This window comes from Myotis yumanensis, unplaced genomic scaffold (assembly GCF_028538775.1).
Source record: "Myotis yumanensis isolate MYYU_CA2020_CCGP unplaced genomic scaffold, mMyoYum1.0.hap1 SCAF_5, whole genome shotgun sequence".
In the NCBI taxonomy this organism is placed as follows: domain Eukaryota; kingdom Metazoa; phylum Chordata; class Mammalia; order Chiroptera; family Vespertilionidae; genus Myotis; species Myotis yumanensis.
In genome coordinates this window covers 91,334,243-91,345,966 of record NW_027223756.1, presented here as the reverse complement: position 1 = coordinate 91,345,966, position 11,724 = coordinate 91,334,243, and the positions used below count along the sequence as shown (strand labels likewise).

General features: G+C 55.2%; 2 protein-coding genes across 4 annotated transcripts; one reads left to right on the top strand and one right to left on the bottom strand.

Moving 5' to 3' along the window:
* The first annotated feature begins 5,071 nt into the window (after window positions 1-5,071).
* NR2C2AP (nuclear receptor 2C2 associated protein) lies at window positions 5,072-7,090 on the top strand. The gene is made up of 5 exons (XM_070416509.1): window positions 5,072-5,459; window positions 5,624-5,714; window positions 5,917-6,022; window positions 6,105-6,173; window positions 6,394-7,090. The coding sequence occupies exons 1-5, from the start codon at window positions 5,422-5,424 to the stop codon at window positions 6,507-6,509; spliced, it is 420 nt and encodes a 139-aa protein (XP_070272610.1). The 5' UTR covers window positions 5,072-5,421; the 3' UTR covers window positions 6,510-7,090.
* RFXANK (regulatory factor X associated ankyrin containing protein) lies at window positions 6,565-11,715 on the bottom strand. Of its 3 annotated transcripts, XM_070416506.1 has the most exons (10): window positions 11,613-11,715; window positions 10,896-11,035; window positions 10,183-10,407; window positions 9,473-9,553; window positions 9,249-9,314; window positions 8,910-9,064; window positions 8,625-8,750; window positions 8,151-8,217; window positions 7,718-7,798; window positions 6,565-6,789 (listed from the first exon to the last, which is right to left on the bottom strand). In XM_070416506.1, the coding sequence occupies exons 3-10, from the start codon at window positions 10,367-10,369 to the stop codon at window positions 6,719-6,721; spliced, it is 834 nt and encodes a 277-aa protein (XP_070272607.1). In that variant the 5' UTR covers window positions 10,370-10,407; window positions 10,896-11,035; window positions 11,613-11,715; the 3' UTR covers window positions 6,565-6,718. The 3 variants fall into 3 exon arrangements, with proteins under 3 accessions (XP_070272607.1, XP_070272608.1, XP_070272609.1); XM_070416507.1 differs by lacking the exon at window positions 11,613-11,715 and having other exon boundaries at window positions 8,910-9,010; window positions 10,896-11,080; XM_070416508.1 differs by lacking the exons at window positions 8,151-8,217; window positions 11,613-11,715 and having other exon boundaries at window positions 10,896-11,080.
* Between the last annotated feature and the right edge of the window lie 9 nt (window positions 11,716-11,724).

The window sequence follows — 11,724 nt, the reverse complement described above, 5'->3', positions numbered from 1 at the left end:
GTTACTCCCAAGGTCACGTGGAGGGGAAGGACAAGCTGGGATTCTAACCCTGGCCCGCCTGACTCTCCAGGGCTCACGCTTGAAGCAGTTTTGATTAGTTATTATTTTACTCCATTTAAAGAGAGGAAGCTGAGACTCAGGGAGTAAGCAGATCCCTGGGTTCCACAGCTGATAAGAGACACGCAAGGTGGAATCTCAGGTGTGTGGCACCCAGAGCTGCTGCTACCAGCTCCAGCCAGAACGTACCATTCATTCATTCCTTTGTCCAATCGGCAGTTATGGAGCACCTGCTGTGGACCAGGGACTGTTGTCACAGGGGGCATGGGCGTGGGCAGGGAGATACTAATCTCAAAAAGCCTAGATCCACACAGAGGAATATTACTCAGCTATAAAAAGGGATGAAGCTCTGACACATGCTACAATGTGGGTGAACCTCGAAAACATGCTGAGTGAGAGAAGTCAGATACAAAAGGTCACATGTTTTATGATCCTGTTTCTATGAAATGTCCAGAACGGGCAAATCCACAGGGACAGAAAGTGGATTAGTGGTTACCAGGGGGAGGGATGGGTAGTGACTGCTAATGGGTACAGGGTCTCCTTCTGGGATGATGAAATGTTCTAGAACTAGACAGAGGTGATGGCTGCATAATAATGTGAATATACTCAATGCCATTGAATTGTACACTTTGAAATGGTAAATTTTATGTTCTATGTATTTTGCCACAAAAATGAAAAAAAAATGGAAATGAAGGGGTACAAAAACGTAAAGAGGTCAGCCCCTTTCCCTACCTTCCTTCCCATGGCCCTAGTCTCTCAGGACTGACAACGGACTGCACTGGACAGAGGGTCTGTGTGTCCACCAAGAGTCCTGCGTCTGTGTTTATGTATGTGTGTTCTCATATCTCTGGGGGTGGGTCTCAGATTGGTGGTGGTGGTGAAACAGATGTTTTCAGCTAAATTACCAAAGTGGTGGTGGGAATGCGTGAAGGGTGAGGGAAGACCCCTGGGAGGCAAGATCGCCCAGGCTTCCTCTTGTGTCAATTCCCCAGGCTGGAGGTGGGTGGTCATTTGCTGTCTGACTCCTCATCACAGAGGTCAGGGATCATGCTGATGTGCCCGCGGGTGGCAGGCTTGTGTGACAGAGTGCGGCGGGGGCCTGGGGTCTGGGTGTGGTTGTGTGATCTGCATGGGAGCAGGCAGCTTGGTCTCCACAAGTCCTGCATTCAAATCCCTCCCTCTTCACTTCTAACAGTGACTCTGGGTCAGCCATTTCGTTTTTCTATGCCTCCGCTTAGAAAAACTTCCCTGTTTAAAACAGGGATAATTAAGAGTCCTTACTGTACAGGGTTGCTAGGGGAATGAGATGGGAAGTAAATACACAAGATGGCAGCTGCTATCATGCTGCTGCCCACTTTCCAGCTGGGAAAACTGAGGTTCAGGGGGAAGGATTATGGTTGCACAGTATGGGTCAGATGAGAGCCCAGGTCTGTGGCCTCAGAGCCAAACTTACCCCCACTTCTAACTCTCCCACTCCTCCACTCCCTCCCCCTCTGTCCACCTCATGGGCCCCCTGGCTGGTGCCAGGGCTGAGCTTAGAGGGGCTGGCCAGGGGCCCAGGGGTGGGCTGTTGCCGGGGGCTTGAATGAGGCAACCTTGCCTGGGAATCCGCTGGGCTGAAAGAGCTATTCTATTTATAGACCTGCACTGGGATTGGGTGAGCCATCCCCCAGCCCAGAGTGCCTTCCCCGTCCCCCCCACACTGGGGCCCAGGCCAAGGGCTGCTGTGAGTGGGTGGAGGGAGCAGAGGAGGAAGCTGGTGGGCCAGAGCAGGCTGGACCCTCCTAAAGATCTGGGTCTCAGGGGTGGACAGTGTCCCCCAAGTGCATCTCAACATACCCAAGGTGACATACAGACACGGCACATGAAACCAGACTCACATCTATCCTATACAGTGTCACAAACAACCGAAACACACAATCACATCCCAGACACACAGTGACTGCACAGAGGGGCTCATAGACAACCACACCTGACAAGGCCACATGTAAGTCACACAGGCCACACACAACCTCCCAGTGCCATACACAAGTCATGCCTGCTGCACAGCCACTCACAGCTATGAGTCTGGCCCCATCTAGAGTCCTTCACACTTAAACACCCACTGTGTCCACACACCTCTGTACCTCAGCCTTCCTGGCTGCCACAAACAGCTCACGTCTGTCCCATGTTGTTCACACTCAGCCATGTCTATAGCTGTGGGCACACCTGCAGCCAGCCAGCACCCAATCATGATCACCTGGCACCATGTCACCAACATGGAGACATACAGTCCTCAGCAAAGCCACTCAACCTCACCCTAGTCATGGCTCAGGGTGTTCCCACATGAACTCAGCTCAGTCCTTTCACGCCCAGCCATCCCTCCCACTGCCACTGTTACCCCCTCTTATCCAGACTCCCAGGCTCACATCCTGTCAGAATTGATGAGTTCAGCTGGCACTGAGGGAGCATCTGTCTATTCTGAGCCAGCCCTGCTGGCCCCAGGCAGACCCCAGCGAATAAATCAGGCTCAAACCTGTCCCTAGGGTGCTGCTGGCCAGGGACCCCATCACACTCACCCTCAAATCTCTCCAGGCTGGGGCCTTGGGACAGCCATTCAACCTATTCCCCAGGGGGAAACCAAGGCTCAGAGCTATTTAAGGGCCTTTCCCTGCCCTGCTCAAGGATAACAAACTTTTGAGAAGTGCGACCAGAGTTGCAGTGCCTGGTTCTTCTAGAGTGCCCTCTGCTCCATCCCTTAGGGGGAGGGGGAGGGAGTGCCCAGTCTCTCCTCACTCGGGCAAATGAATGGACCACTTTTGGCTGCCCTGCTGGGAGCTTACAGCTGGTAATTCCTTGGAGAAACAGGAAGCTCTTTCATGCCCAGGCGCCAGTGGGGTGAGGAGGTAGGAAGAGGGTATGAGCTGGCTTCAACCCAGTGGGCAAGGTGGCTTCATGCCAAGACCAGGAGTGGTGTGGAGGGCCCTGGGGTAAGCATATCCTTGGCCCCAGTGGCTGTACCCTCAGCTATAAAATGTAGGTGACATGGACTAGCACAGCAGGTTTAATGAGCCAGTGGATGGAGATAAAACGTTGCTTCAAGTTAAATACAGGGTGAGCTCTAGCTGGTTTGGCTCAGTGGATAGAGCTTTGGCCTGTGGACTGAAGGGTCCCAGGTTTGATTCTGGTCAAGGGCACATGCCCGGGTTGCGGGTTCGATCCCCAGTAGGAAGCATGCAGGAGACAGCTGATCAATGATTCTCTCTCATCATTTCTCTCTCTCTCTCTCTCTCTCTCTCTCTCTCTCCTTTCCTCTCTGAAATCAATAAAAATATATTAAAAATAAATAAATACAGGGTGAGTTCTCAACAAAGGTCACTGTTGTCATATGTCATCCTAAAGAGCCTACTAACTTCCCCAGCAGTTCTAGAAACAGAATTTCCTCCAGTTCACAGGTGAGGAGACGGCTCAGAGGTCCACATGCTTGTCCACAATCACACAGCCAGTTAGTGAGGGGCCCAGCCAGGATTTGAACTGGACCCTACAAGGTCCATGCTCTTCCTAACTTCCTCTGAGGGAGGTGTTTTTTTTGCCACGTCCAACTCTGATCCTGAGACCAGCAGACCCAAGTCTGGATGGCACCAGATCATGACTGAATGCAGGAGATCCTGGCAGGCAGGGATGATGGGGCAGCCCTTCCACTAGTGTCCCAGTTTCCCAGCCAGCACCCCCTCCTGGGGCAGGCGTGGGCAGACACCAGTAGGATGCCAGGAGGACCGTTCCCCCAGCCCTTGAAGAAAGGGGCTGGGCCCCAGACTATTCAGTGGAAGCCAGGAACCACAGCCTCCTGGCAATGGCTGGTCTGTCTCAGAACCCTCCATTCATGCAGATCAGATGGTGTCCTGGCCTTTCTCAAACACCTTCTGTGACTGCTCTGAGCTCAGCAGGATCTGGCTCCACATATTTTATTCAAATTCATGGTCTTTGGTTATACTGTTCTTCCTGCCTGGACCCTACACCTCCCCACTGCAAGCCCCCAGATTTTTCTCACCCTGGTGAATTCCTACCCACCCAATACCCTCTCTCCCAGGAAGCTCTCCTACTCCTTCTATCCCAGCACTATCTCTCTCCCTGGCTCAGCCCTGGTCCTATGGGGCTGTGTGTGTGTGTGTGTGTGTGTGTGTGTAGCTCTGTATTACCCAGATTGGGGGCTCATCAAGTGCAGGGATGGAACTGAGGCCTCTTACAGTCCCTAGCATCATCCAACACAGGGGTGGGCAGTAGGGAGTAGAAGTTGCTTAGTGAATCAGTGAACCAGATCTTTAGCCTGGTATCTGAGGCTTTGCCAAACCTGGTATCTAGTTTGGCAAACTCCTGTTTATCCTTCAAAACCCACTTCACATGCCCCCTCCTACAAAAAGCCTGTCCCAAGCAGCATTTACTGGGAAGACAGATTTGAAGGCCTGGCCTCCTGTGTTTCAGCCAGGACACATGAGGCTGATGAAGACTTCTTGTACCTGCAATATCATGACCTCGTCCTTTGCTTCTGGGAGGCAGTCAGGTACATGGGTTTCCAGGTTGCATTAGCAGTTAGGTCACAGTGGTTCTCAACCTGTGGGTCGCGACCCCTTTGGCGGTCAAACGACCTCTTCACAGGAGTCGCCTAAGACCATCCTGCATATCAGATATTTACATTGCGATTCATAACAGTAGCAACATTACAGTTAGGAAGTAGCAACGAAAATAATTTTATGGTTGGGTCACAACATGAGGAACTGTATTTAAAGGGCCAGACGGTTGAGAACACTGATGGAGACGGATTTGGCAGACTTCCCCAGATAGAATCACATCATTATAAGAAGTATCTCGATTTCCAAAACCAGTGCTCTATACCTGCGGGCACCAAAGGATAGTGTCCCTCATACAGTTGTTTTTATGTGCCCGCCTTAGCCCAATCACTGGGCGCGAGCCCTTTAAGAGGCGGGCACTCAGGGGCGGGGCTCAAGTCAAACCCCGCCCTGGGAACGACGGCGCCGCGGCCGAAGCCTCTGCTTCTGCGCGGTCTCCGCGCGGTTCCGGGGTCCAGATTTTGTTTCTTTTTTTCCAAAGAAACAGAGCCTCAGAGCCGGAGCGACCGCCCCCCCAAACCCACGGGACAAACCCCTGGTCTCGAGTCATTGGCAAAATCCCCAATTTTTCCGGCAAGGGGGTGATCGAGGCGACATTTAGGGCTGGGAAGGGTGGGTGGTGCCGGTTCCGGTCCAGTGCTGCAGGCGAGGGTGTTCCAGCTCAGAAGCGTGGACTGTCGCTATTGTGGCTGCGCTGGCGCGGGATTCGAACCCGTGCCGAGCCCAACTCTGAACCCTGAGGTCTTGTGGAGCTAAAATGACCCACTCTTTGGTTTGTGCAGACACCGTGAGCAGGTGAGGGCCTGAGGAGGTGGGGGCGGGCAGTAGGGGTCCCTTCCTCAGCTTGGGGTGCAACTCTCTTTGGATAGAGCACGGGGTTTGTGAAGCCGGTGGCGAGGAGGAGCGGACCGGTGGGCTGGGTCCAGCTCCTCTCCTCCTCCTGATTCTGGTGCTTCCAGGGTGAGTTCGGTTCTGAATCGCAACACCCGGCAGTTTGGAAAGAAGCACCTGTTCGACCAGGACGAGGAGACGTGCTGGAACTCGGACCAGGTGAGCTCTCCACCCCTTGTGTGAACCAGATTCAGGGGTCCAGGGTGCCTTGAGAACTCCAGGGCACCACAGTTGGGCCCAGTCGGGTTGGCCAGGAGGGAACATGTGCTGAATCCTGCCCCCACCAATAGAGAGAGAGAGAGAGAATAGCACTGCTTTGGGCCTGAATGGACTGGGCCTCAGTTTCCCTGTCTGCTTCCAGGGCCCCTCCCAGTGGGTGATACTAGAGTTCCCCCAGCGCATCCGTGTCTCCCAGCTGCAGATCCAGTTCCAGGGGGGTTTCTCCAGTCGCCGGGGCTGCCTAGAAGGTACTGGGAAGCCCTGGAAGAGGGGGAGAAGGGGTCGGAGGGGACACCCCGGCCTCACAGTCTGCCTCTCTCCCTGCTGCAGGTTCTCAGAGGAGTGAGGCTCTCAATAAGATTGTGGACTTCTACCCTGAAGACAACAACTCCATTCAGATATCCTACCCGGGCCTCTGGGGTGGGGGTGGTCTGTGCCTCTGGGCGTGTTGGACCTCCAGCAAGCGGCCTCTAGGCCTGCATTACTTCATCTGTGAAATGGGCTGATGGTAATCTGTTCTGTGTGAGTCTCAGGGACCTACAGCACGTCTGACCCGGGACTGGGTAGGGGTTGCAGACAGTTAGACGGTAAGCCGTTTCCCTTGACTGCTATGCTCACACCTTTCCTGTACCGGCTGCTGAAGTGGACCAGCTGAAGGTAACATTTGAGGACCTGACTGACTTCTTTGGCCGAGTGGTCATCTACCACCTGAGAGTGCTGGGGGAGAAGGTGTGAGGCCACTGGGCAGCCGCCGCCTCCAGGAAACCCCCATGGAAGCACAGCACAGTCCTTCAAGTTCTGCACAGGTTTATTGATTTCTGCTGGGAAGGATCCCTCCCACCGTCTGTCCAGGAGCTGCCATTGAAGCCAGTTCTGGGTTCCCCCAACTCTGGGTCGACCGCTTTGTTCCCTGAGAGTCTGAGTCCCTGTGGGGTGGGTGGCCTTCACTCAGGATCGTCGGGCACCAGGTTATTCTGGAAGAGCTTGAGGATGTGGTTCTCAATCACCTGTTGCACTGGAAACAGGACAAGGAAAACGTGGGCCATGAACGGAACTGGGGCCGCAGAGAAACACGCCCACCTGCACCCTGCCTTCCCCGGGGTTACTGCCTTGAGAACTACACCCTTCCCTCTGGGACGAACAGGGGCCTCCCCGCACTGGGACATGGATTTCGTACATAGGTAAATCCACACCCTTCCCAGGACACAGCTGGGGAGACTGAGGCACCTGTCCCAGGAACCTCCGTTTACCCTAAGTTTATAAAAATGTTTTTGGAGGCATTTCAGAGTTATAAAAAGATTCCTTGCAAAACAAAATTGGTGAATTGTTATATGTATGAAAGGACAGGAAGGGCTATGAAGATTGATTTGTCCCAAATGGAAGACTCCTTGAAGAAAGGAGGGGATATTTCCCAAACCATCAATCCCCCCCATGACCCCAGGGGTTGGTTCTGTTAGGATCACCCCAGTTCATGGGTGGGGAAGCAAATGGAGAAGTGAGGAGTCAAACTGGGGTCTCCGCTTATACCCACTTCCTGCCTAGGAGAGAGTGGCCTCCATGGCCCAGTGCACGGTGACCCGGCCCCCTCCCTCTGGGTGTCCTCACCCTGCCAGGCCTCTGCATGAGATGTTCCTCCAGCCTGGGCCATCCTCCTTCCCCCTTGGTCCCCAGGAAGCCCACTGTGACCCCCCCATCCATCCTGAGGTGGGGCCAGGGCCTCCTTTGGGCCTCTCAGTGCCTGAATGTCCTCCATCATGACCTCAGTCACTGACACACATTGACCTCCACCTCCAAATCACATGCCCAAGCCAGGTACACAGTGGCACTCAATGTTTGCTAACGTGAACACTCTTGTTGCCAGCATCCAGGAGGTATGGCCCTGTACCCTCTCTGGTCACCCCACCTACAGCGCCCTGTCACTTCCCCATGTGTCTCAGGCTGACCTTTCCGGTATCCCAGAGCCACAGCGAGATCCATTGGGGTGTAGCCAGAGTCAGCTTCAGTGGTGAGATCAGCTCCTCGGGCTACAAAGCAGAGCAGGTGCTGCAGGGGAGGACTGGGAGCCCAGAATGGGGCATGGGACTCTGGAGATCCAGTGACACCCAAAGACAAAGCCCCAGGTCTGTTGGTTGCCCATGTGGCCCTGGACAAGAGACTGAGCTCTCCTGAGAATGGGGCCAACAGAACTCCCACCTCCAGGGTCCCTGAGGCCAGACCCCTGTGGTGTCCCACCACCTCCTGCCCCCTGATCAGTCCTTTGGGAAAAGCAGGCAAGATCTGTTCAAGCAGCGCTCTGGCCCCTCCCTGGCCCTCGGGATTCCTGCAGTGCCAGCTAGAGCTCTTGGGCTCCCAAGGTCAGCCTCTACTCCCACTCACCCAGCAAGGCCTCCACGCACTTCACATGGTTCCCTCGCACGGCATAGAGCAGTGGCGTCCCTCCATTCTGTCAGGGGCAGGGGCAACCAGCACTACCTTTACTGGATTCTCACACCACCCAGCACCCTCCAATTTAATGTGTTCCTTCTCTCTCTTTTTTTTTTGGTTCCTTCTCTTGTTTGTCACCTGGCAGGTCTAGCTCCTCCTTTGGGACTTAGCTTCGATGTCCCTCTTCCAGGTAGGCCTCCCTGACTGCCCTTGGCTGTGCAGATCGCCAGCTGCCTATGCGACTGCCATCACAGCATTATTCACTACAGCTCAGCTGAGTGTTTCTATATTGGCTCCTCCCTCCCTCCCTTCCCACCAAACCTAGGAGATCTGTGAGGCTTGGGGAGGAGTCTGTCTTGTGTTCTTAGCATCCAGAGCAGGCCTGGTACCCCGCAAGGAGCCCAGGGCCAGGATGTGGTGCCTCACCCAGTCGTAAATGTTGATGTCCACATCACGCTCGAGCAGCAGCCCCACGATGTCTGTGTAGCCACCTGTGCTGGCCAGTGACAGGGCGCTCTCCCGCTCCTTGGCCAGGATGTGGGGGTCGGCACCCTGGGGGGAGCAGAGAGAGTGGTGATGGGAGGAGTGGGAGATCCCCTGGAATCCGGTGGTCCCCATGGCAGCCACATCTAAAGACATGGCACTGGCAGGTTCAGCTGAGACTTGGCCGCCCTCAAGTCCCAGGAAGTCCCCAGCTGGGCAGGGACGCACCCACTCAAGCAAGAATCGGACGGTCTCTATCTCTCCGAAGGCTGAGGCCCAGATGAGGGGGGTGAAGCCACGCTCGTCCGGCTTGTTGATGAGGTTGTCGCCTGGCAGGAGGGGGTGGTACCACTGGGCTGCACCCCTGCCCACTCTCCCCAAAGCTGTGGGAGCGGGGATCAGGTGGGCAGCTGGGGTCAGATGGGGGGACACATGTGGATACACACAAGTGGCCACGCTTGTACACAAACATAGACACAGGCACGCATGGACACTCACAGGTCATGACAGCACACATGCACATGCCAGCATACGAGGTCAGACAAGCACATGGGTGTAGCCACACACCTTTCCTCAGATGCTCCTTCAGCTGGCTCAGCTCTCCCTGGGCTGCAAGCTGGTGGATGGACAGGGCTGGGGCCAGAGAGAGGCAGTGTCCTCACCTGTCCCATCCTTGCTCTGTGCCTCAGTTTAGCTTCTGTCCCAAGTTGCTCCTCTCAGCCCTGCCACCCCATTCCCAACTCCCCCCCCCCCCCCCACACACACCACCGTTAAGGACAGGGGCCACTCACAGTCCAGGGTGGCTGGCAGGGCCGAGACCTCATTCCCCCGCTGCCGGTTGGTGAGGGTCGTGGAGTGCTTTAGGGAGTTGCCTGGTGGAAGAGAGAGGATTCTGGGGCTTCAAGCTAGACCCTGGGGGCTTAGACACTGCATGACTCTCTCTTCCACTCCACGGATGCTACTGGAGCTGAGCCCTGAGAAGCTGGAAGCTATAGGACCCACTAGCCAATCTGGGGATGTCCCATAGACACCAATGGGTCATCTCCTGAAAACCTGAAGAATTTGGAGATTGTTGCTCATCACAAAAGGCAGCTCTCAGAGTACCCTGAGTGGGGTCCTGGGCCCTGCCTGTCATCAGAGATGTTGAATAAGGTATGGGGCAAGGCCATCCGGTCTCCTGAGAGACTGGCAGCTCTAGGGTCCTGCTGCTGTGTGGAAGTCATGACCTAGGTCCTTCTAGTGATGGAAATGTTCTAGAATTACAAATAGAGGTTGGGGTTACCCACCACTGTGAATGTACTTACTGCCACTAAATTATATGCAATTCTGGTTAAAATGGTAACTTCCATGTTATGTGGATTTTACCATAATAAAAACAAATAAGCAACCCTTGCTGGGTGGAGCAGGAAGACATGTGTGCCCTAGGCGGTGGGACATAAAACAGGGGCCCCATTTAGGGCCTGACATTCCACAGTCCTTGCATCCCAGAGGCAGTACCTACCCTGAGGTGAAGAGGCGCCAGCATCTGGTTCAGGATTCCCAGGCTCTGGGGTGCAGGGGAAGAGACTGAGCACCACTGTGTCCGAGCCATCCGGGGCCTCATCCCTGGGGTCTTCAGGTTCCCCAAATTCTGGGGTGGGAGGCTGCTGAGTCAGGCTGAGGTCCTCTGAAGGCTGGGTGAGCTCCATGGGGGCCGGGGGGGGGGGGGGGGAGCTAATGGAGGCCCCTAAAGGGGAGAGATGACAAGACTTGTGAACAATTCTTATGAAGTTAGGTGCCAGCTGCATAACTGGCCTTGCACAGGGAGGGTGGATAAACTCAGGCTCAGCAGGGAAATTACATCACAGTCCAATTCCTCTTCAGGCCCACTCTCCACCACCACCAGGACACATCCAACAGTCACTGCTTAAAAGTCCTGGCTCTGAGGTCAACTATCTGGGTTGGAATCCTTCCACTTCCAGGCTGTGAGAACTTGGGCACATGCCTTACCTACTCTGAACTTGTATCCTCATTAACAACACGGGGAAACGAGGTCTAAAAGAAGTCCTATCTGTTCATAGCTAAGCAGGGGGCCTGAAACCGGCAGAGCTTCATAAATGTTCGCTGTGGTTATTTTTTTGGAGGGTGGTCCCCGGAATGACGGAGGGATCAACAAAGATGTTAATTGGTTCCATCCCACCCGTCCCTCCAAGCCGATCCAGGAGGTTCACTCACCTTCCACGAACCTTCTCTGTCACCCCTCGCCGCAAGCCCGGATCCCCCAAAACTTGGAGGCCCAATTCACAAACTTTTCCCCTCCAATTGATGTAGAAGGGAGCAAGCTGGAGCCTGGATGGTCAGCGCTCTGGCTTCTTCTGCCGGGACAGAGAGCAACTTGATACTCGACCACTACCCCCACCCCAGAGGTCCCCCACTGCGCCTGCGCACCCTGCCCCCCAAAAGTACGGAAGGGCAGGAGCAGTAGGAGCTGCTTCTGGCCCTTTAAGGATTGGAGGGGGCGTGGTTTCCGCTGGAGTCCGAGCAGTGCAATTGCTCCTGTGCCTTCTAGTCCCGCGGGGTCAGAGAAGTGGGCGGGGCCTCAGAGGGCTCGGTGGATCTCATTGCGCCTGTTAGAAGCCAATCGGCTCCAGTTTGGGGCGGGAAGGCGGGGCTTTCTCCCTCGAGGGCAAGGGTGCGGGAGCAGGCGGGGCGTCCAGGATTTAAAGGGGCGACTCCATGGTCGTCCCGGTCCACAACAGTGCTCCCTCTGGGTCTTGGGGGCTCATGAGCATGTGCAGGGATTTGATGGCAGTGAGGTGCAAAGAGGCCGTTACTACGGGCCGCAGTGAGCGGTGTGTAGAGCGCTCCCCAATTCATCCGCCCCTGGAAAAGGGGTTCTTCCCTTCCACGGTGTCCCTCCGGGAGCTGCATGGGGTCCTAGCCCCTCCTCACCTGCCTCCCGGTGTGGCCCCTTCCCCGGATTCTCACTCACGGCCCCTCTCCGGGTTCGGTAGAGATGGAGGAACGGAGAGGGGAGGCAATGGGTACTGGAATAGTGGCAGGG